The 25135-nt window shown below is 44.6% G+C and overlaps 1 protein-coding gene across 1 annotated transcript in view; it reads left to right on the plus strand.

The window, feature by feature from the left end:
* LOC120980947 (receptor-type tyrosine-protein phosphatase beta-like) overlaps window positions 1–25135 on the plus strand; it is a 237948-nt gene that overhangs the window by 53188 nt on the left and 159625 nt on the right. The window contains exons 2-7 of the mRNA XM_040410341.1: window positions 585–603; window positions 2244–2474; window positions 3839–4114; window positions 12536–12790; window positions 15443–15709; window positions 20941–21216. Of these exons, the coding sequence (XP_040266275.1) occupies window positions 585–603; window positions 2244–2474; window positions 3839–4114; window positions 12536–12790; window positions 15443–15709; window positions 20941–21216 (1324 nt within the window). The remainder of the gene's footprint in view (window positions 1–584; window positions 604–2243; window positions 2475–3838; window positions 4115–12535; window positions 12791–15442; window positions 15710–20940; window positions 21217–25135) is intronic.

The following is a 25135-nucleotide window of genomic DNA, read 5'->3' on the forward strand; positions in this document are numbered from 1 at the left end:
CTATTCTTGTCCGCAAAACAAACAAGAATAGGACATGTTCTATTTTTTTTTTTTGCGGAACCATGGAACGGAGCAACGGATGCAGACAGCACATGGAATGCTGTCCACATCTTTTCTGACCCCACTGAAGTGAATGGGTAAACATCTGAGCAGCAAAAAAATGCGGCTTGGATGCGGACCAAAACAACAATCATGTGCATGAAAATTTTAAAGAAAATGATACTTTCTAACGCAAAAATATGCATAATACTAGCGTGATAAATGCGCCCCGTGACTTGCTGGTGACCGCACCATTCCTGCCCGAGCTAAACCTATGACTTTTGTGAATCTAGTGCTGGGTGGTTCTATGAGGCCATATTGCACATTATAGACAGTACTTAGATACATCAGCTGGGCAGCACAGTGACACACATGATACTTGCTGTGCAGAACAGTATCCCACATTGAGCTTAGATACACCAGCTCAGCAGGTCTCCCTGGAGATGATGTTGGTGACTATCATTCTGCTCATTTACAGTACTGCAGTGCCACCTTTTTATCATTAATAAGTGTTACCTGAACATGTTTTGTATTCTTTTTTTCAGGTGGTGTCCTCTTGTGATGGTAAGCAGCAGCTTCCTCTTTTATTTACTTTTTACTGCTTTCCTTCCCTGCTTTACTGCCTCTCTGCAGCCACCTAGTGGTCAAACACTGAATTTTCATTTCCACATCACTACATTACTGTATTTGCCATTATAAATTCTTCTGTCATTGCTTCCTATACACTTCCTATTAACCATTATTTTCCTGCATACTGCAACTGTTGTTCCTTAACTGTAAGGGCCAGTTCACACGATTAATTCTGAAAAACACACCTAAAAAATCAGAGCAAAATTCACGTGTCTTTTTTTCTGCGCAAAAAAGCATGTTTTTTTTGTGCATTTTTTTATGCGGTTTTTTGACCTGTGTTTATTTTTACCAATGGGTTCAATACGAAGCTGAATTTTCAGCCTGAGGTTTTTGAAGCAGAAGTGCTGCCTCTCATTGAAATGAATGGGAGTCTGTTTTGAAGTCTTTTTTTGAGCAGATTTTGAGGCAGAAACACTCCAAAATTAGCGCCCAAAAACTCAGTGTGAACTGGCCCTGACCTTTACCCTACCTGCAATAGCTCCAGAGGTGTAACCAGAAGCTCATGGCTGCCCATTCAAAATGTGAGCCAGGCACCAACGTTATGACATCCATAATACTGGTGTCTTCTTGTGCAGCAGAAGGACCTTTGGGTTCCATTAAGCTCCAGGATCTAAGTGCAATAGCTACTACTCTGAGTAACCCCTCCTATTTCCCACTTCAGCTACTGTAACCCCTATTTCCAATGCCTACGTAAGCTTCTGTATTAAATTTCATTATCTACAGTAACCCAGCTTCCCACCTTGCCTACCGTAGACCTAATTTAACTATTTGTCCCCAGTACATCATTAAGTGTCACATTACGTGTTCTGTCCACCTACTTCCTAAAGATACTGTGGATAGTTGATAAGTTTATATCATGGGTCAGCCCCTTGACTAGTTATGCCACTAATTGTATAGTTGAAATGATGGAACCATGTTCTATTGGTTGAATAGCCTTTAGACATTGTATTGCTTTTGTTCTAATAAATCTAAAAAAAAAAACAGGCAATTTTGTCAATAGTACTAAAAAAATTCTGCCGTTTCATGTCTCTTATGCAGACCTATGTGTCTCTATGGCAACATGCTACAAACAAACAAACCATGTGTAGTCTGATCCTGTAGTCATGTGTTAGTGCACTCTCACCTCCTTTTCTTGTAATCTACAGACATCAGAAGGCATGGCAGAAGGAGGGAGATGCCACCTAGAAGTAGCCACCTTGTGTGTCAATGTCAAGCCGATTAAAGAGCATTTAAGAGCCAGATACTCCTCCACATCTGTAGACAGCTGTTTATCCCTAGTCATGTTTTAAGACTCTTAATAGGGTTGGACAGAGACTTACAGTAGCTCCCTATAGGTGGCACTAGAGTCTTTAGAGCTAATGTGCATACTTTTTCCCAGGGAGCGTTGCCTGTAAGACTCCCTACACCAGCGAGCAATCTCTGCAATGAGAAGTGGGTGCAGAAAGTAATGCATGTCGGCTTTATCAGTAATGTGTTTGTAGTCTGTAACCATGGAGACACATAGGTCTGCACTGGGGCTATAAAGAGAAAATTGTAGGAATTTTTTTATTCAAAACCATATATTTGCTTTACAGAAATACCTGAATGCCAAACAATCAGCGTCCAGGTGTCGACCTTCCAGATATCGGTCACTGGACTGGCGGAGGGATTCTTCCTGCAGAATATAACTGATATAGATGGGAACATAATTCGAGCGTCTGATAACAGCTTGAATAACACGTCACTTATGAGCCTTCGGTCTGGTACACGGTATGTGATCCGCTATGGGAACGACTCAACCAGCTGCTGCCGCAATGTCACCACCGGTAAGTATGAGGTCGCCGATCTCACGAATTGGCCGGATTCAAGTCTGTTGCCATAGTCTTTGTTCTGTCGGAGGTGCCTCATTATTCTATCTTTGATCGGGCTTGTTGGACGCTGGTTGGATCTGCCAAAAATTAGAAATGGAAGCTACTGTATGATGAAAACGTGAACATAGCCTTACACAAGATGTCTTTTTTTATATGTTATTGCAAGCGTATCTGTATCATAGAGGCTATGGTGGTCCATTGAGATGAGAAGCCTATCCTCTTCACAGCCTAGCTTGAAAGTCAGCGCTCCCTACCCCAAAATTGTTTCCTGGAATTGTAGTTTCTTAATTTTTGGGCTGTCGCTGAGCATATTGACAGTGGGGCTTAAAATGTTCCACTAATGAGAATTTCAATGTTCCCATCAGCCATCTGCAATACATGGGTGACAGCCACAGGCCACCATGACAGAAGAGCAGAAGAGGGACGACTCTTATTTCTAGGGGTACATGTTCTTTATTATGTCAGATCCATCCTACGGCTACACAACATAAGCTCACAATGTCACAAAGAATAAGGCCTCTTTCACACGACCGGATGGCGTTTTCAGTATTTTGCGGTTCGTTTTTTACGGGTCCGTTGTTCCCGTTTTTTTGTTTCCGTTGTGTTTCCGTTTCTGTTCCGTTTTTCCGTATGTTATATACAGTATACAGTAATTACATGGAAAAAATTGGGCTGGGCATAAAATTCTCAATGGATGGTTCTGCAGACTCATTCAGTTTTTTTGCAGACCCATTGACTTGAATGGAGCCACGGAATATGATTTGCGGGCAATAATAGGACAAGGAAAACACAGAAACGGATTGCATACGGAGTATATTCAATTTTTTTTTGCGGAACCATTGAAATAAATGGTTCCATATATGGACCGTATACGGAACGCAAAAAACGGTCGTGTGAAAGAGGCCTAACTCTGAAGCAGGAGTGCACCACCAATGAGGCCAGGTGAAGCAATTGCCTCAGGCGGCAAGACCTAGAGAAGTGGGGGCAGTGGCAAGGCCATGGGAATATCTCTCTATATTCAACTTATCACAATATGCCTAAACATTAGGCTGAAGGGGTTGGGTGCTGTTTTAATTTTCGCCTCAGGTAGCAGAAAGGGTAGGTGCACCCCTGCTCTGAAGGCTGTGCGAGAAATCCTTATGGTTAATACTTCGGTCGAGGGCACAACACAGACTCATTTACTGTTATTAGTTGTGACTTTGCGGTGTGAAATTGCGATCTTATTTCGCACGCCCACACGTGGCCGTTTAGCCCTGGCCTCCATTTAACATGAGTTGCAGTTTTATAATTTGTGCTTTTTCACACAATTCTAATTTCAGAGCCAATGTCAGTGAAATCTCTGCAAATAAGTAACACAACCTCATCTTCTGTGTCTCTGACTTGGAGTAAACCTGATGGAAATCAGACGTCTTACAGCTACAGAGTCCAGACCAATCTCACCTCATTATCAGTAATTATAAACGATACAATAGTGAGAAGTGAATCAGCGACAATAATGAATCTGACGGCAGGAGAAACATATACATTCATGGTGTATACGAGAGCTGCCGATGACATCACTGAATCAGACCCGGTGTCACTAACTACCTGCACAGGTGAGTAGAGGGAAGACTGGTCCATGTAGAATGAAGAAAAACAGAGCAAAAATTGTACAATTTTGGGGTAAGCACTATGTACTGTCACTAAATAAGACGTCTCATTAGCGCCGTCTTGGAAAAGCCCTTCTACATTGTACCTCTGGTCTGAGCTGACGCTGACTGTATGGCATCCAGATCTAATGCAACCTTCCCAGAGCCATAACTTTTTTATTTTTCAGCTGACATAGCTATACAAGGACTTATTTTTTGCGGGACAAGTTGTTTCTAATGGTACCATTTAATATTGCATATCAAGTAGTGAGAAGCTGGGGAAAAAAAATTACAAATGGGTTGGAATTGGGGAAAAAAAATGCAATTCCACCACAGGTTTATGAGGGGAGGGGAGTATATTTTTTACAGCATTCCCTATGCAGGTAAAATTGACCTAGTACCTTCATTCTCCAGGTCAGTACTATTACAACAATATCACAGTTGTATAGCTTTTATTGTGTTTTAAAGGATAACTAAACCTTTGTTGAAAATAAATTAAGAAGCAGGAGCGCTTCTCAGAGCACTCTGCCCCTCTCAAGCACGTGGAGTGCGGTTCCCATATTCTTTCTATGTATTCATACAAAGCGGATAAAAGCTAAAGGGGCAGGGCGCTCTGAGCACCACTTCTGCTCTTTTTTAAAGGGGTTCTGCAGTTTTTTTAAACTGATCATCTATCCTCTGGATAGTTCATCAGTATCTGATCGGGTGGGGGGGGGGTCTGACACCCGGGCGCCCCGCCAATCAGCTGTTTGAGAAGGCAGTGGCGCTGGATGTAGTGCCGCGGCCTTCTTGCTGTTTACCGTAGGCCCAGTGACGTCACGACTAGTTTCAATGGCCACTTGAATGGAGCTTAGCCCCGCCCAGGCCATTGATACTAGTCATGACGTCACTGGGCCTGCGGTAAACAGCGAGAAGGCCGCGGCGCTACTGCCAGCCAGCGCCGCTGCCTTCTCAAACAGCTGATTGGCGGGGCGCCCGGGTGTCAGACCCCCCCCCCTTCCCCGATCAGATGCTGATGATCTATCCAGAGGATAGATCATCAGTTAAAACAAACTGTAGAACCCCTTTAACAAATATCAACAATATCACACAAAATAAAGGTTATGCTGGGAAAAAAAAAACATTAAAAAATAATATTTTTTTTCCCTTTATTGCCATATTCTAACTCCTCTAACTATTTCATATTTACCTCTGTGGAGCTGTATTAGGGCTCATTTTTTGCGGAGCGATCTGTACTTCTTAGTGATACAATTATGATTACTTTTTATTCAATTTAATTAATATTTTTAGATTTTTTTTTTACTTTTATTTTTTTTACTTTTTTTCCCTTTAAGTCCTCCTCTGGAACTATCACCAGCGATCATTAGACTGGGTATATATATCCATTACAGAACACACCATTCACTGTATTCCAATACAGTGCTGCCACCTGCTGGCCTGTATTGGAACATACCAGTTATGGGTATGGACTTGAGGCTCCGAGCCATCACTGGCACGTTACAGCTTCCCCAATTTCTGCTGGGGAACGCTGCTACGGGGGCGGGAGCGTGCGATTCCCACGTCTTCACCGCTTAGATACTGCGGTCACATTTGACCAAGGGATCTGAGGAGTTAGGCTAGTTTCACACTAGCGGCAAGGAACTCCGGCAGGCTGTTCTGGCGGGTGAACAGCCTGTCGGATCCATGCTGCCGCTAGTGCACGCGTGCCGCCGAACTACCCCTCCGGCGGCAGCACGGCAAACATGCCGAGAGGGGGCCGGAATAAAACTACGACATGCATCTATGGCACACACTGCTTATGTGAGTGGGCATCATCTTTAAAGTGGCACTTTCAGGACACCCACCTGTCGGGATGATGGGGGTCTTCTCACCCAATTAGCCCTCCATAGAGTAGGAGACCGGGCATGCATGTGGCTACTCCACTAAAGATTGTGGGGGTCATGTACTAATGTTCTAGGACCATTGTTTGGCATATAAAACTGATTAATTTTGTTGCAAGTGGTGGTTTGCTTTAAAATTTGCAACTTTTTAGCCTTTACCGACATCCAAAAAGTGTACAGGAGGAGACAGGCCGATCCCTGCTCCTGTGCGCTGCTCATCTTCTCCATGACATGGGAACTACATGTGAGGAGCCACACGCAGACATGCTCTTCTGTGTGTAGATGGTCAGGGGCCACAGGTTCTGCTCCCCTGTTCTAGAACCTTCTGTCAGCTTCTCAATGCAGGCAAAAGCAAGCTCCTCCCCTTTCCCCTCAGCCAGAAGAGGTTCTCTCAGGAGCCAGGTAATTGACGAAGTAGCTGCAGCCAATAGGAAGTGAGGGGTGTGGCCAAGCAGCTTCTCCTCAGAAAGTGGCCAGAATCTAAAATGGAGCCTTTCTGACTGAAATTTCTCTCCCAAATGGAGAAAAGTGATTTCTGACTGGAAAATAGAAGATGTGAGGGACGTCTGTGGAGATACAGAGAGGAAGGAGCCCGGGAAAGATGGGAACAACAGTAAAATTAGGAAGAGAAAGCTAAAATAGGTGATAAGTGGTGGTAATCAGATATAAAGGGGCTTTCTGAGGATTTTTTTTTATACAGAATGTGAAAAAATTATTTCTTTTAGTATTTAGTATTTTTCAGGATGCATACATTTATCCAGAAGCTTCACTGCAATAAATGTTTTTTTTTCCATATATTTATTTCTATATAACATGGAGCTCCGCGTAAGGCCCCTTTCACACGAGCTGGTTTTCCGCACGGATGCAATGCGTGAAGTGAATGCATAGCACCCGCACTGAATCCTGTTTTTTCACGCATCATTTCTGTGTTGCATGAGAATCGCAACATGTTCTATAGGCCTCATGGTTTGCGGTACGCAAATTGGGGATCCGCAAAACACGGATGGAGTCCGTGTGCGTTCCACAATTTGCGGAACGGCACGGACATCCATTGATATAACTGCCTATTCTTGTCCGCAAAACGGACAAGAATAGGACAAGTTGTATTTTTTTGCGGACCACTGAACGAAGCAACGGATGCGGACAGCACACGAAGTGCTGTCCGCATCTTTTTTTGCGGCCCCATTGAAGTGAATGGGTCCGCATCCAAGCCGCAAAAACTGCAGCTCGGATGCGGACCAAAACAACAGTCGTGTGCATGAGACCATATTCAGCATTTTTCACGCAGCCCAGGCCCCATAAAAGTGAATGGGGCTTCAGTTAAAAAAAAAACGCATTGCATTGGGATACAATTCGGATGCAATGCGTTTTTCACTGATGGTTGATAGTAGATGTTGTTTGTGATTGTTCCGTTTTTTTTTTTCACGTGCATGAAAAAAACGCATCATAACTGATTGCACCCGCACGGAAAAAACTGAAACACTGAACGCATCACAAACAAAACTGACTGAACTTGCGTGCAAAACCATCAGTTTTTCCTAAACAGACCGTGAGAGAATCCGTAACGCTGGTGTGAAAGAGGCCTTAAGGGAATATTGCTTATTATCGGCTCCATTGTGCATCAGTGATTGGTTTTATATAGACACAATCCTTGGAACATTTCCTAAAATGGCCGCCCCTGTAGTGCATGCAGGGCCGGTTTTAAACAAAATGTGGCCCTGGGCAAAATCAAAAGAGGGGGCCAACATCTTGTAATAATGTGCTAAAATCACAGTCCGACGTCCGACACCCCCGCCGATCAGCTGTTTGAAGAGACGGCGCTTGCTGTTCACTGCTGCTGTCCCATAGACATGCAGAGCAGGAAGAGAGGAGGGAGATGGCAGGTGCGCACAGCACACGCCGTCTCCTCAAACAGCTGATTGGCAGGAGTGCCGGGTGTCAGACCCCCGCTGATCTAAAATTGATGACCTATCCTAAGGATAGGTCATCAAGATGAAAAAAACCCGAGCACCTCTTGAAGCTACCCCCAATACTGTGCCTGTTCTTCTCCCCCCCCCCCCATGTCCACAAACACTATACTATACACCCAGACTGTCCTCATTAGTAATGGTGCCCCCAATAGTAATAATACTCCCCAAGATAGCCCGTAGTAGCAATGCCCTCCATATTGTGTCAAATAATAATAACTCCCCTACAGTACCTTAGTAGTAGTAATATAACCATAATTCTCCCAGTGGCTCTAATGTCCCCCTGTAGTGCCCCCCACTAGTTCCAATATATAATGCTTCCCCCCATAGTGCCAATATATATATATATATATATATATATATATATATATATATAATGTTCCACCATAGTGCCAGTATGTATATAATGCTCCTCCATTCCTCCCCAGTAGTGCTGAGTATATTTAATGATCTCCCCCCCTCCCCCTCATCCCTAGTGCCCCCAGCAATGTGGACATTTTGTATTAAAAAAATAACTCCCGTCCCCCGGCGCTGTCTGGGATGCTTGTGTTGCTGCGTCCTGATGCATGCGGTCCCAATGACATCACCACTCCTGCTCCGGGTCTCACATGATGACATCATCATGCAAGACCCAGAGCAGGAGGTTGCAGTAATGTCATTGTGGCTTCTTGCGCTGTTCTAACGCCTCACAGGCTTGAGGCCTAGCGGCCTGAGGCTTGTAAAGTTGGACCGCCATGAGTGCGCCCCCCTTTATGGATAGTGAAGTGGTGCCCTAGGCGGATGACTACCCTCCCCTATCCATCACCCCGGTTCTAATTCAGAGCACAGTACTGCAGGAGGTATAACAGGAGAGGACTATAACTCCCTGCGTGTCTATTATTTAATATCAGAGCACATTTCAGGGGGATGTATAAGAGGATGGGACTACAACTCCAGGCATGTCCAAGCCGGTATTATGTAATATCACAGTACATTACAAGAGGAGGTATACAACTCCCAGCATTTCCAGGGTGTTGTAATGTACCCTGATATTACATAATAATGGCCTGGACATGCTGAAAGTTGTATTCCTCTCCTCTTATACCTCCTCTTATAATGTACTCTGATATTACATAACAAGCTGGACATGCTGGGAGTTGTAGTCCTTTCCTCATACCTCCTCTTATAATGTACTCTGATATTACATAACAAGCTGGACATGCTGGGAGTTGTAGTCCTTTCCTCATACCTCCTCTTTTAATGTACTCTGATATAACATAACAGTAGGTATAAGAGGAGAGGACTACAACTCCCAGCATTTCCCTGGCACTTACATTGAATCCATACTACTTCACATGCATGGGTGGTCTTCTTCTTCTTCTTCATTACTTTACTGCAGTGCTGAGCTCCGCCTCCTGTTCTGGTCACATGATGGTGAGGTCATCGCAGGTCCTTCATCCCGTCTTCTCTGCTGAGCTCCGCCTCCTGCATCTGACATTATCGCAGGTCCTGTCAGCACTGTGGTTATGATTTCTCTTATATGTGAGGGAGGGGACCTTACACTGCATTGTAAAGTTCAGCTGTTCAGCTGTCCGCCCGTTTGCTTCCTCCGACATTCAGCTGAACAGCAGCACTGAAGCAGGGGGCCCCTCAGACAATGGGGGCCCTGGGCAAAACAATTTCACACCAGACAACTGGTGTAAAAGATTGATGCATTCCTCCTTCAGTCTTTCCTATATACATTTCCCCGTCTTCACCTCAAAAACTGCATAAAAAAACCTGAACGTTGAAACTTGGCTTTGGGGTCCGTTCACAAAGAAGAATTTACTGTCAGAATTTTGGTGTGGACACCACGTGGCTGCTGCTGGAATTTCGTGTGGTGTCAATTATGGGAGGCAGTGCTGCAGTTTGTGGGCCGGTGGTTTAAAGTAACGAGTGCACCAAGAAGAAACATGTCCGTGTGGATGCTGCTTGAATCTGTGGTGAGGGCCCACTCCCGGTTTAGCGCCATTCAATGCGAACAGCTATGCGACATTCAAAGTCAGTAAGCGCAGCAGAAAACGCCTCAGTTTCTGCTATGGAATCTGCAGCAGATTTTGACAGTGTCATACCTTTTAAGGCTTCCTTTGCGCCATAGAATTCATGCTTTATTTTTTTTATAAAGTGTTTTTGAATGTGACATTTTTTTTTTTGGCAAGCATTTTCCTGTCATAGAAATGTCTATGGGAAAACATCTGAAAAAACACACCACCTTGTGCCCAAAAAATGGAAGTGAGAAAAAGCCGCAAAAAAATATTAATTTCATCATTCCCTATTATGTTTTTTCCCCCAACAATTATTAGCCAAAAACAATGGAGAAAAAAATTTGCAAAAACACTAAAAATGTGATGTCTGACACCACCCTATGTCAGATGTGTCTTTTCCCTATAGAAAATAACAGAAATTTCATTCAACTGAGTGTTGTTTAAAGGGATTGTCCAATTAAGACGACTTAAAGTGGCTGTGTCATCTCAGACATTGGTGACATTACCCCAGGAATATATGCCACTAATGTCAGACGGGTGCGGGTCGCTCGTCTGTGACCCTCTCCTATCTCCAGTGAGCGCACTGTGCATTCGCTCGCTCGGCTGTTTTCTGATCTCCCATAGAGGTGAATGGAGGTGGGCTGCACTTTTGAGGGACCCGTTCTAGAGATAGTTGTGGGTCCCACCTCTAGGAATAAAGGGAATGGAGGGAGGCCACACTTGCGCAGTGCTCTCTCCTTCACTTTGTGGGGACCTGTTTTGGAGTTGGGAGCTGGTCTCAGAGGTGGGACCAGCACCTATCTGACATTTGTGGCATATCCTAGTGTAATGTCACCAGTGTCTGAGATGAGGATATAGGACAGCCCCTTTAAGTGTCTGATCAGAAGAGGTCCGACAGCTGGGGAAACCGCCGATCAAAAGAACTAGGGTTCACACTCCCCTGTCTCAATGTAGCTGCAATTACGCATGACCGCTAGTATACCGGTGTGTATGTATATATATATATATATATATATTATAGATGATTTGACATTATACAAGAAGAAGAGCAATGTGTATGTGACGCTGATCTACCATAGTGGAAAACACCGTACCCCCATGTTCGCTCGATATCATCTTTATAATTTTGAATTTTTTCAAGTATACTGTGGTCAGGTTTAGGTTGGGTCTCGACAGATTTTGTGGGAATAAACTAAAGTAAAAAAATATAGACCCAACGGTTGTTAGGAGAACCCTATTTGTGGCATAGAGGGGAGGTGTAAACGGGGCGGCACTTGTATGCGCGATCGACATGGCAATGCCGATTGTGCTCATCTTGCATGCCCGATTGAGGGATAGGGAACCCCCCTGACAGGGGTGTCCGGCTCCCTCTTTTGCCTCCTACGAGCCATATATTATACAAATTATGCAACTGTGGGTCTTCTGCCAGTATCCAATATGGCGCTTCTACACATGTACACATGTGAGCATGCGCGTTGGAGTGCTTACAAGGTTTTTGGTCTTGCTGTATCCGACTAGGGCGACGCGCCTGCTTAGGACGTAATATGACGTCACTTTGCTGGGCGACGCGCCGGTCTTGGACGCAGCAAGACGTCATTCTGCTGAGACTCACCCTGATGCTTGCGCACTGTCTAAAGTTAGACGCCAACTTTGGCCATTGCGGACATGTGTGAATACTCTGTTATCATGTGGTATGTCAATTTTCCCATCGCTTGCTCCTCCTGTTTTTAAATTGTTGTAATTATTTGTATACATAACAGCTGATGTATATTGGCGCCACTTGTATTTATATAACAATTATATCACATTACTGTAAAGTTTTTGATGTTTTATATTCAATTATGTACCACCATTTTTATCACCATATTACTTTGTATTATTTATATAATAATCATGTCACATTTAATTTCAAATTGATTTTCACTTATTGATTGTATTTATTGATATCTTCACCCACCAATCATATATATCTATTTAAACCACATGTTACACTTATGTTTGATGCTTGAGAAAGGCTCTGTGTTTTGAGCCGAAACGTCGCCTCTTTGTGCCACTGTGGCCCAATAAACTTCCACTGTTTTCTACTGGATGTGCTGTCCGTTTTCATCTATATATATATATATATATATATATATATATATATACAGTACAGACCAAAAGTTTGGACACACCTTCTCATTCAAAGAGTTTTCTTTATTTTCATGACTATTCACACTGAAGGCATCAAAACTATGAATTTACACATGTGGAATTATAGGGCACATCAAGAGAATGCCAAGAGTGTGCAAAGCAGTAATCAAAGCAAAAGGTGGCTACTTTGAAGAACCTAGAATATGACATATTTTCAGTTGTTTCACACTTGTTTGTTATGTATATAATTCCACATGTGTTAATTCATAGTTTTGATGCCTTCATAGTCATGAAAATAAAGAAAACTCTTTGAATGAGAAGGTGTGTCCAAACTTTTGGTCTGTACTGTATATATATAGTGCCTGTGTTACAATGTCGCTGCAAATGTATTATTTAATTTTTTGTCAGTTCCCGGACAAGTTTCCAGCCTGTCACTGACCAATTACAAGTCGGTTGATTTTCTTGGAGCCACATGGACAAGACCAGCAGGAAAAGTGGATAATTATACCGTCAGCTTAACAGGAGCCGTGAAAAAGACAATACCAGCTAGTACTACACAAGTGAATTTCACAGGATTACTGCCCGGCAGAGAATATACAGTCACCGTACAGACAGTCAGTGGGAGCTACAGCCAGATGTCTGCTCCAGTGACAGAGGCCACATGTGAGTATCAGGAGATCAGAAACCTAATTTACTTGTTTTATTCCCACCAACATTTATCTCACGTCTATGGTCAGCTTGAAGGGAGTCTGTCACCTACTTTGAGCGTTTTAGACCGCTCATATCACGTTATAGCACAGTTGCCCAACATAAAAATAGTACCTTTATTGTGTCTGTCCCACATCCAGAAGCTGAAAAAGACACATAATAAACATATGCAGATTACGTCCCGCGTGTGCCCAGGGGCCCTCTCTGATGTGCCGGCATAACTGCTCCCCTTGGAGTCCTCTGGCCCGCCCTCTGCTCCTACTTCATCCTCCACCTCTGGCTTGGAGATATCATGCAAGCGTCAGTTAACACCAGGCCTGGCAGTGTGCATGCGCAGGCCCAGTGGTGACTGGCGCTTGTACGAGATCTCTAAGTCAGAGGAGGAGGATGAAGTAGGAGCGGAGAGCGGGCAAAGGACTCCAAGGGGAGCGGTTATCTGAGCACATCAGAGAGGGCCCCTGGGCACTTGCGGGACCTAATCTGCATATCTTTATAAAGTGTTTTTTCAGCTTATGGACATGGGACACTCACAATAAGGGTACTAGGTTGACCAACTGTGCTATAACGTGATATGAGCGGTCTAAAACGCTCAAAGTAGGCAACAGACTCCCTTTAAAGTATAATTTACCTTTGTGAAAGGAATACATTTAATGAGAAGTTGAAAATAAATAAATGTGTAATTACTTGTAGCTTCAGAGCTTTAAAGGGGTTGGCCAAAAAAAATATAGCACTGTAAATCTGATGGGCAGCAATATATATCTAAGCTAAGCAAGTTTTAGGCAAAAAAAAAATTATTTCCTAATTTCCCTGGTTCTCTTCTGGCCCTTTGTTTACCTGCAATAATAACAATCTCTGCCCCTCCCCTTGCTCTGCAAAGGGAGTGAATACAAGTGCTGCCCTGAGTGACATGTCTGACTGTTGGGAGACTCAGCAGCATGTTGTATGTGTAGGACTACAAGTCCCAGTTGTACAATGACACTGCTGATACACACAGGATCTTCCCCCTACCTGTGCTTGTGCAATGCTCTGCAGAACTCCTCTAGTCTGTTAGCTTATGTGCCCAGCATTTGTCTCCTCACTGCTTGCAGCTACTCAGTAAGGCTGAGTTCACACGAGTGTGTCCGGATAAGGTCTGGATGCGTTGCGGCAAACCCACGTGATAAAAAACTGACTGTGGTACCCAGACCCAAACTTCTTCACTGAAGTTCAGGTTTGGGTTCAAGTTTGTGTAGATGTAATTATTTTCCCTTATAACATGGTTATAAGGGAAAATAATTACATTCTTTAATACAGAATGCTTAGTAGGTGGTCAATTGAGGGTTAAAAAATAAAAAATAATTAACTCACCTTCTCCTCTTGATCGCGTAGCTGCCGGTCTCATCTTACTTCTTTAATCATGAGCTGCCGGCTAAAGGACCTGTGGTGACGTCAGATCACACGGTCCAATCACATGATCCATCACCGTGGTGAGTTAATTATTTTTTATTTTTTAACCCTCAATTGACCACCTACTAAGCATTCTGTATTAAAGAATGCTATTATTTTCCCTTATAACCATCTACACAACACCGAACCCAAACCTGACCTTCAGTGAAGAAGTTTGGGTCTGGGTACCACAGTCAGTTTTTTATCACGCGTGTGCAAAACACATTGCACCTGCGCGATAAAAACTGAACAACGGAACGCAATCGCAGCCAAAACAAAACTGCAATTGGGTACCTACTCGCGCGGGTTTGCCGCAACGCATCCGGACCTTATCCGGACACGCTCGTGTGTACTCAGCCTAAAGCCTTTAGCCCTGAGTCTGTGCTGCTGAAGGTGTTAAAGTTTTTCCTGAAGAATCCAGGGAGAGAGACACAGGGCAGACAGAAGCAGCAGCAGATGACAGAGCAGGGGGGCGTGGACACCACAGAGCAGGGAGAGAAGCTGACATCACAAGTCATGTGACCCTCAGTGAAATCTGAGAAAGCAGCAACTGCAGATACAGTAAGTGCATGGTAAAGCTGTTACATTTGATTAGTTAGAAACATACAAATAACAACCAAATAACTCGGACAACCTCTTTAATAATTTCCAGCGGTATATTCTCCTGTTTAGAACTGTGGCAAAAAATCTATTCACCGTTCTGCCTTTGTATTCTGGACGGCCCCACACAGATATTAGGAGGCAATTAGGGGGTGATCCAGACTACACAGACAGACTACTGGGCAGCTTTAACACAAAAATAAAAACATTTCATGCAAATACTTATGTGTAAAAGAACAATATTGGAAATATCTATTGGAAGGGAAGAGGCCTTGTGTCTTCTGTCAGGCCGTAGTACCAGGCAGAAGCCAGCAACAAGCCGGAGGAGAAGAGAGTGAAAGGCATCTGGTTTCCAAATTCCCCATAGACTGTAATGGTGAATGCCAGGTGCATGCACAACTGAACTGTTCCACGTCTCCTCACGTGTACAGCAGGGTTCGTAAGGGGTAAACGTATCCTCATTCTTCCTATAGGTCCCAGAAGACCGAACTCAAGTCTATACATTTCCTTGGACTAATGTATATTATTTCATCATGTAACATAAATGTCCTCAAATGTCTTTATTTCTCTCTTATTACACAGATCCAACCAGTCCTGCAAATTTGGCCTCAAATGCAGTAGATACAACCAACCTGACATTATCTTGGTCAGAGCCTATAAATATGACTGATGTGAATAAGTCCTACAATATAAGCTATGGGAATTTTTCAGGCACTTGGACTAAGACAAGTAGTACAACAAATGTCACCCTTCAGAACCTGACATCAGGGACTAATTACAGCATTACTGTGGTCACAGTCGGAGTCCGGGGGTATCAGAGTTCACCTGTGAGCACATCTGTCTATACAAGTAGGTTCATAGCTTGTGGAAGAGATTTCAGTTGTAATAATAATGTTTCATGACATGCTCTATAAACATGTGCTGTAGCTTTAATGAACATCCACACAGGGCGTAAATTGTAGCGAAACAATCTGCATTCTACAGTGGTAATACTGAAAACCACTGACAGAAGAAGTGAGTAAAAACTTTTATTATCTTGGTAACATGGCTCCTGACAAGGGGTGGGATATATGAGGCAGCAGGAGAACACATTTAGAAGCAGGAAAAATGAACAAGCGAAAGGAACTAAGCGACTGTGATGCCGTTCAAGTCAAGTAAAAAGACGAAGGACAACTGATGAAGGCATAACATGGCAGCCTTTAGCCAGAATGCTCAGAGATGAGTTTTTAATTTGAAGGGGAGGGGTCACTCATTGAATTTTATTATGCTTTTCTGTGGGGAGATTTATCAAACTGGTGTAAAGTAGAACTGGCTTAGTTGCCCATAGCAACTAATCAGATTCCACCTTTCATTTTCCAAAGGAGTTAGACAGGAGTTAGCAACTAAGACAGTTCTACTTTGCACCAGTTTGATGAATGACCCCAAAAGTCTCTCAATAACCCCTTAGTGAGCAGCCTGCTTTGGGTCTTAATGACCAAGAGATTTTTTTTTCATTTTTGAACAGCTATAACCTAATATAATTAGCTGTATGAGGGCTTGTTTTTTGTGGAACAAGTTGTAGTTTTTCATGGTGCCATTTAGGGGTATGCATCACCTACTGAGTAACTTTTATTAACTCTTTCTGGGAGGGGGATGTGAAAAAAACAGCAATGCTACCGCTGAGTTTTTCCGTTATAAAGCTTGCAACGTTGATTTTTTTGGCATAGTATTCCGCGCGAGTGCAATGCGTGATGCGAACGCATTGCGCCCGCACGGAATCCGGACCCATTCATTTCAATGGGGCTGTGTACATGTGCGTTGGCTTTCGCGCATCACTTGTGCGTTACGTGAAAATCACAGCATGTTCTATATTCTGCTATTTTCATGCAACACTGGCCCCATAGAAGTTAATGGAGCTGCATGAAAATCGCATCGCATTCGCAAGCAAGTGCGGATGCGATGCGTTTTTCACGGATGGTTGCTAAGAGATGTTTGTATACATTCAGTTTTTTAGCATGCGCATGTAAAACGCATCAAAACGCATTGCACCTGTATGATAAAAACTGAACAACTGAACACGATCGCCTGACTTTGCCTGCGAAATTGCGCATTTCACAACGCATCCGGACACCCTCGTCTGCAAGGGGCCCAACTGTGGCGGATCCACCGCCACTGCAGGGCGTTAAGACCGGCGTCTAAAACTCCGGTCTTAATAAATGTGCCCCTATGTTTTCTGCATCGCCTAATCCCAAGACCTTCTTATTTTCCTTTCTACGGGTTTCATTTTTGAGAGATGAATTTTTATTGGTGTCGTTTTGGGGTATATAACACTTTATCGCTTTTTATTTTATTTGGAGGCAGGACTGGGGGGCGTCTCTAGGTCCTGGCCTGTGTGCATAGACATCAGTAACCTGTGATCTCATTCATGGGGTGCCGATGGGAGATAAAGGGAGTCTGATCCCTCTGTAATTGCTTACATGCCAGGGGTGCTACTGTATAACTCGCGGCATCTAAGGGGTCAATGGACCGAATTGGCATTTCTGCCGGTTTAGACCATTAGAGAAGGAGCGTAGATCACGTGTAAGAGCTGAGCCCCTGCTCTCCACTGAATGGGAATCATGTGCAGCAGTTAGACTAGGCTGCCGTAAAAAAGCACTGGCCCAGCCTAAGGCCTCATGCACACGACCGTTGTGTGCATCCGTGGCAGTTGTTCCGTTTTCCGTGATTTTCTGCGGACCCATTGACTTTCAAAACTCGGAAAATGCACCGTTGTTCATCCGCTGCCGTGATCCGTGTTTCCTGTCTGTCAAAAAAATATGACCTGTCCTATTTTTTTGACGGACAACGGTTCACGGACCAATTCAAGTCAATGGGTCCGTGAAAAAGCACGGATGCACACAAGATTGGCATCCGCGTCTGTGATCCGTGGCCGTAGGCTACTTTCACACAGACGGATCGCATAAAAGCTTTTTCAGAGCTGAGTTTTCACTGTCGGATCTGAGTTTTGACGATCTAACTCAAATCCGACAGTATATTCTAACACAGAGGCGTTCCCATGGTGATGGGGACGCTTCAAGTTAGAATATACTAAGAACTTTGTACATGACTTCCCCCTGCTGCCTGGCAGCACCCGATCTCTTACAGGGGGCTGTGATCCGCACAATTAACCCCTCAGGTGCTGCACTTGAGAGGTTAATTGTGTATCATAGCCCCCTGTAAGAGATCAGGTGCTGCCAGGCAGGAGGGGGCAGACCCCCCTCCCCTGTATTTAACTCATTGGTGGCCAGTTCGGCCCCCCTCCCTCCCCTGTATTTAACTCATTGGTGGCCAGTGCGGCCCCCCTCCCTCCCCAGTATTATATTCATTGGTGGCTAGTGCGGCCTACCCTCTCCCCCCCACCTAATTAAAATCACCCCCCCCCATCATTGGTGGCCAGTGCCGCCTACCCTCTCCCCCCCCACCTAATTAAAATCACCCCCCCATCATTGGTGGCCAGTGAGGCCTCCCCTCTCCACCCCCCCCTAATTAAAATCACCTTCCTCCATCATTGGTGGCCAGTGCGGCCTCCCCTCTTCCCCCCCTAATTAAAATCACCCCCCCCCCATCATTGCTGGCCAGTGAGGCCTCCCCTCTCCCCCCCCCCTAATTAAAATCACCTTCCCACATCATTGGTGGCAGCGGAGAGTTCCGATCGGAGTCCCAGTTTAATCGCTGGGGCTCCGATCGGTAACCATTGCAACCAGGAAGCTACTGCAGTCCTGGTTGCCATGGTTACTTAGCAATTTATAGAAGCATTATACTTACCTGCGATGTCTGTGACCGGCCGGGAGCTCCTCCTACTGGTAAGTGACAGGACTGTGCTATAAGCAATGCGCCGCACAGACCTTTCACTTACCAGTAGGAGGAGCGCCCGGCCGGTCACAGACAGCGAAGGTAAGTATAATGCTTCTAGAATTGTTAAGTAACCATGGCAACCAGGACTGCAGTAGCATCCTGGTTGCCATGGTTACCGATCGGAGCCCCAGCGATTAAACTGGGACTCCGATCGGAACTCTCCTCTGCCACCAATGATGGGGGAAGGTAATTTTAATTAGGGGGGGGGGGAGAGGGGAGGCCGCACTGGCCAACAATGATGGGGGGGGGGGGTGATTTTAAATAGGGGGGGGAGAGGGGAGGCCGCACTAGCCACCAATGATGGGGGAAGGTGATTTTAATTAGGTGGGGGGGGGGAGAGAGGGTAGGCCGCACTGGCCACCAATGAATATAATACAGGGGAGGGAGGGGGGCCGCACTGGCCACCAATGAGCTAAATACAGGGGAGGGAGGGGTCCGCACTGGCCACCAATGAGTTAAATACAGGGGAGGGAGGGGGGCCGCACTGGCCACCAATGAGTTAAATACAGGGGAGGGGGTTCTGCCCCCTCCTGCCTGGCAGCACCTGATCTCTTACAGGGGGCTATGATACGCACAATTAACCCCTCAGGTCTGGCACCTGAGGGGTTAATTGTGCTGATCACAGCCCCCTGTAAGAGATCGGGTGCTGCCAGGCAGCAGGGGGCAGTCATGTACACAGTTCTTAGTATATTCTAACTTGAAGCGTCCCCATCACTATGGGAACGCCTCTGTGTTAGAATATACTGTCGGATCTGAGTTTTGACGATCTAACTCAAATCCGATGGTATATTCTAACATAGAGGCGTTCCCATGGTGATGGGGACGCTTCAAGTTAAAATATACCATCGGATTGGAGAAAACTCCGATCCTATGGTATATTAACTCCTGACTTTACATTGAAAGTCAATAGGGGACGGATCTGTTTGCAATTGCACCATATTGTGTCAACGTCAAACGGATCTGTCCCCATTGACTTGCATTGTAAGTCAGGATGGATCCATTTGGCTCCGCACGGCCAGGCGGACACCAAAACGACCTTTTCTTCATGTCCGTGGATCCTCCAAAAGGAAGACCCACGGAAGAAAAAACGGACACGGATCACGGACCTACAGACCCCGTTTTTGGGGACCTTAAAAAAAAAACGGTCGTGTGCATGAGGCCTAAGACTGCTTAGTGACCCCTGTAAAAGTGTGTATTGGTAGTCAACAAGTGCACCCCTGCCATAGAACATCAAATAGAAGGGAGAGAACATACAACTAACTCTATGTCTGTGGTCCTACCTTTCCAGGAGCGATCCACAAATGTTAGCTCATCATAGAAACATAGAATGTGTCGGCAGATAAGAACCATGTGGCCCATCTAGTCTGCCCAATATACTAAATACTATGAATAGCCCCTGGTCCTATCTTATATGAAGGATGGCCTTATGCCTATCCCATGCATGCTTAAACTCCTTCACTGTATTTGCAGCTACCACTTCTGCTATTCCATGCACCCACTACTCTCTCAGTAAAGTAATACTTCCTGATATTACTTTTAAACCTTTGCCCCTCTAATTTAAAACTATGTCCTCTTGTAGCAGTTTTTCTTCTTTGAAATATTCTCTCCTCTTTTACCTTGTTGATTCCCTTTATGTATTTAAAAGTTTCTATCATATCCCCTCTGTCTCGTCTTTCTTCCAAGCTATACATGTTAAGGTCCTTTAATCTTTCCTGGTAAGTTTTATCCTGCAATCCATGTACTAGTTTAGTAGCTCTTCTCTGAACTCTCTCCAAAGTATCAATATCCTTCTGGAGATATGCCCCCCTCTTTCTACTGGTAATGCCTCTCCCTATACACCCCAGCATTCTGCTAGCATCTCCTGCTGCTCTATAACATTGTCTGCCTACCTTAAGTCTTCTGAAATAATTACCCCTAAATCCCTTTCCTCAGATACTGAGGTTAGGACTGTATCACTGATTTTATATTCTGCTCTTGGGTTTTTACGCCCCAGGTGCATTATCTTGCACTTATCAACATTAAATTTTAGTTGCCAGATTTTTGACCATTCCTCTAGTTTTCCTAAATCCTTTTCCATTTGGTGTATCCCTCCAGGAACATCAACGCTGTTACAAATCTTTTTGTCATGTATCATCACTGTATATAGACTGTGGATGGGTGACCACTCTGTTCCCGATCATATTTATTTGTGTTTGTTTCTTTAATAGAACCGATGTCGATAAATTCTCTGGAGATCAGTAATGTGACCTCGTCTTCTGTGTCTCTGACGTGGAGTAAACCTGATGAGTATCAGACGTCTTACAGCTACAGAGTCCAGACCAATGTCACCTCATCATCAGTAATGATAAATGATACAACAGTGAGAAGTGAATCAGCGACAATAATGAATCTGACGGCAGGAGAAACATATACATTCATGGTGTATACGAGAGCTGCCGTTGACATCACTGAATCAAACCCGGTGTCACTATCCACCTGCACAGGTGAGGACAGAGTGAATTAGTAAAATGTGATTGTTAATATAATTTACTGTCAACTAGGAAAAGTGTTCTTCTTATGCATGCTCTGTCTCCTGCAGGCACTGTTTTAGCTTTCTTATTTTAGTTTGTTATTTTACATATTGTTTTCTTTTTTTAGGCAGGGAAACGGCTACATCATGAGTGAATGCAACTAATACATGATGGGATATATCTGCATTTAATGTTCTATGGGATTTACATATTGATGACCTATTCTCAGTATAGGTCTTTAATATAATGATAATATCTTTACGGTAAGAGCAGTGAGACTATGGAACTCTCTGCCTGAGGAGGTGGTGAATTCACTAAAAGAGTTCAAGAGGGCCCTGGATGCATTTCTGGAGTGTAATAGAATTACAGGTTATAGGTATTAGATTTCTGGAGAGGTAGTTGATCCAGGGAGTTAGGCCTCTTGCCCACGAACGTAAGGGTTCCGTGCTCGTGTGGCGGACCGCACACAGGGGTTCCGCAGTACACGGGTCACCAGCCGTGTGCATTCCGCATCACGGATGCGGACCCATTCACTTGAATGGGTCCGCAAATCCAGATATGCGGTGCAGAACACTATGGAGTGCTTCTGTGGTGTTCCGTTCCGTGCTTCTGTTCCGCAAAAAGATAGAACAAGTTCTATCTTTTTGCGGAACGGACGGATCGTGGACCCCATTCAAGTGAATGGGTCTGCGATCCGCATGCGGCTGGGCAACGGTCGGTGCTCGTGCATTGATGCCTGCAATTTGCAGTCCACGGGCACGGAGCCCTTACGTTCATGGGCAAGAGGCCTTAATCTGACTGCCTGATTGGAGTCAGGAAGGAAGGTTTTTTCCCCTAAATTGAGTAAAATTGGCTTCTACCTCACAGAGATTTTTTTGCCTTCCTATGGGTCAATTTGCAAGATAACATGATGTATGGATATCTTTTTTCAGCCTTAAAAACTATGTTAATTGAGATTGGCAGGGATCTGACGTCCGAGACCCACGCCAAGAGCTGTATGAAGAGGCTGCGGCACTCTGAGCGTACTTTGACCTCTTCCTAGCCCATGTGATGACACGTTCATCAGTCACATGGCATAGGCGCAGCTCAGCCCCATTTAAGTGAATGGGGCTGAGTTGCAATACAAACAGAGCCGTTATACAATGTTTGGAGCTGTGCTTGGTAAGCTGCAAGAAATAGCTGATGGGCAGGGGTCCTGGGAGTCTGACCCCTGCATATATCATATTGATGAGCCATCTAAGTATAGATCATCAGTACGTAAATCTGCAGCGGACTACTCCAAGGCGTCTGGGATATCCCTTGCCCCTTTGGAGGTTTCTACGAAATATGTCCCTCTTATAGAGCAAGTAGTTGTGACGCCAGTTGCAGTTAAGCAACGAGGACATGGAGTCCCCTTTGTAGATTGTAGTGTTTGTACCCAGATGTAGGATTGCCAGAGTCGTGTCGTGGCCTGCAGTCTCTCTGAAGGTGTTGTATGCACGTGTCACGATGCTCCTACCTGGATATCCTTGAATCCGAAGCAAGTGCAAAAGGGGGTTGTTGAACTTGGGGGATGAATAAGTTGAATAAATGGAGTCCAGACTTTGTATTAACGTTGAACACAGCTTTACTTGGTGTAACGGATCTCCTGGCACCCCGACCGGGTACCTCTGTCGATGGATGCTGCTAGTGCTTCCCGAGGACTCCAAGCACTCCACTTGACACCGTAAGCACTGCAGACCCCACGAACCGCCGAAGCTTGGTTGAGGTCTCACCGTCTCCTACCCACCCTGGACCTACGACAAGGCTCCAGGCTCCAGTGGGTGAACCTCTCCTAAATCCAGAGAGCAGGAACAGCTCTTACAAGAGCTAGTAGTTATAGCCAGGGGAGTATACAGCGTATAGCAATCCCCATACACATGAGATGAGGCTCTATGTTGAATGTAAAACAGCACTCTTTATTGAACACACAGCATTGACTTATATACACATGACATACTGAGGACATGACATAGCAGCCAATCCTGTACAGTTTAAACACAAAACTAACCCTATTCAACAAACACAATGGCATTGTCTGTGACACAATTAACAAACACACTGGCATTGTCTTTGACGCAATCAACAATGAACATGCAAACAGATATCTTCACCCCCTCCATAATGAATGAATGAGAAGAGGAGACACATGTGATGGGATTATCTCCTGAGTGTATCATAGGAGTCGGCTGCTATTATAATCAACTATCTTAATCCCATCACTAACACAATCAGTGGGAGTCTCAGTGCAGAGTTAACCCTTTTTGTGTTGCTGAATCCACACCATGCCTTTTTAATGGGCAATAGGAAATATGTGGCATATAAATCACACACATAAATCAGGGTTCATAGTTCCTTGTAACCCCAAAAGGTCTGAGGGGGTCTCCATAGTTCTCGGTCCATAGTCTGTAGGAAGGAGGCCGGCCCTCAGGCTTTTCCAGCAGCCCCAGTGACGGTTCAGTTCGTCACATTTGGCATAAACGGTAATCCAAACAGTTTCCAAACTGTATCTTGGTCATCAGCAGGTATTGGCTTAACTTTGGCAGGCAAACAGTTTTGCAACAATCTCAGCCTGCTATGCTGTATCTTTCTCAGCTCTGCTATGTTAGCTGGAGTAAATAGGAACTTTCCTCTTCTGCTGGAACTTAGTTCAGCTGTAGTCTGTCTCTTATTCTAATCCTAGGAACTTCTTCCTGGCATCAAGCATTCTTAGCTTGGTTATAGGCAATGCAAGCCCAGGAGGGAACAAGCAACCATGTTCTGAGAAGCGATGTTAATTATGCTGAGAAGCAGTTAGATAAAAGCATAGTATTGAGGATGTGCGATCCAGTTCTTTTTCTTATATTTAATACGTTTTGTATAATCTATGTTCTTTTCCCCACTGGTATCAGCGCTCCTCCCCATTCGGCCCAGGTGCTTTTAATTAGCAGGAGTCTGCATAAGGGTATAAATTACTACCTCTCAGTTGGAGTTCCTGAGAGTGTGTGATAGGGTGAGTTTCACACCTGTTCACATGGTGCAGTACTGCACACCGGCCATTTTTGCTTTGGTTCTGTCCTGATGGGTTGGTGGGGCCCGGTGCCAAGGTGGCTTTGCCAGACAGCGGGGGCGCTGTTTGGTTACTGGGTCCTGCTGCGGCGGTGCTGTGGCGTTGGTGGTCGCCGTGCAGTGCTGCGCCAAATTTAGGTTAGGGTCCCATTCAAAGAGGCAACCTTGTTGTGGTGAGTGGGCCTATGCTTTTTGATCAAATTGTATACTAATGCCTCATGTACAGTATTTAGCATAGAGGTAGGTATACAATATATTGCGCTGAGAAGCTATGTTAATTATGCTGAGAAGCAGTTAGATAAAAGCATAGTATTGAGGATGTGCGATCCAGTTTTTTTCTTATATTTTACATAATAGATATAATACCTCTAGGACCCTGTGACCTCAAAACTCCAATTAAAGGATATTTGGTTATGATACCGCGGTGCCAGGAAATTGGGCATTTAGCGCATGTCTGACCTGCAAGTAGCGGTAGAAACCTGTACGGGTCATATGACATTGCGTTTGAAAATAGCTAAATGGATAAACAACATTGTCTTGGTATACATCCTTTAGGCAGCATATGTTATGTGTTTTCCAATATTGGGAGTCGAGAAAGGCAGACAAAATGGGAAACATAGGGTTATCCCAAAGCGGCAGGTCACTCATTACATTTTTGAAGTCATGTCTTTGCAGCCGACCATACCTGTATGGCAACTCTATGAATGGGAAGTAATTTTCGTGGGAATAACTGCGGTCTCTCCAACACTGGCCATAAGGACCTTAGATTCAGGTACGTGGCTAGATGGGCCTCTGAATTCGGCATCTGCTCGTATTAACATGAGCC

Source organism: Bufo bufo, chromosome 10 (genome assembly GCF_905171765.1).
Source record: "Bufo bufo chromosome 10, aBufBuf1.1, whole genome shotgun sequence".
Taxonomy (NCBI): Eukaryota; Metazoa; Chordata; class Amphibia; order Anura; family Bufonidae; genus Bufo; species Bufo bufo.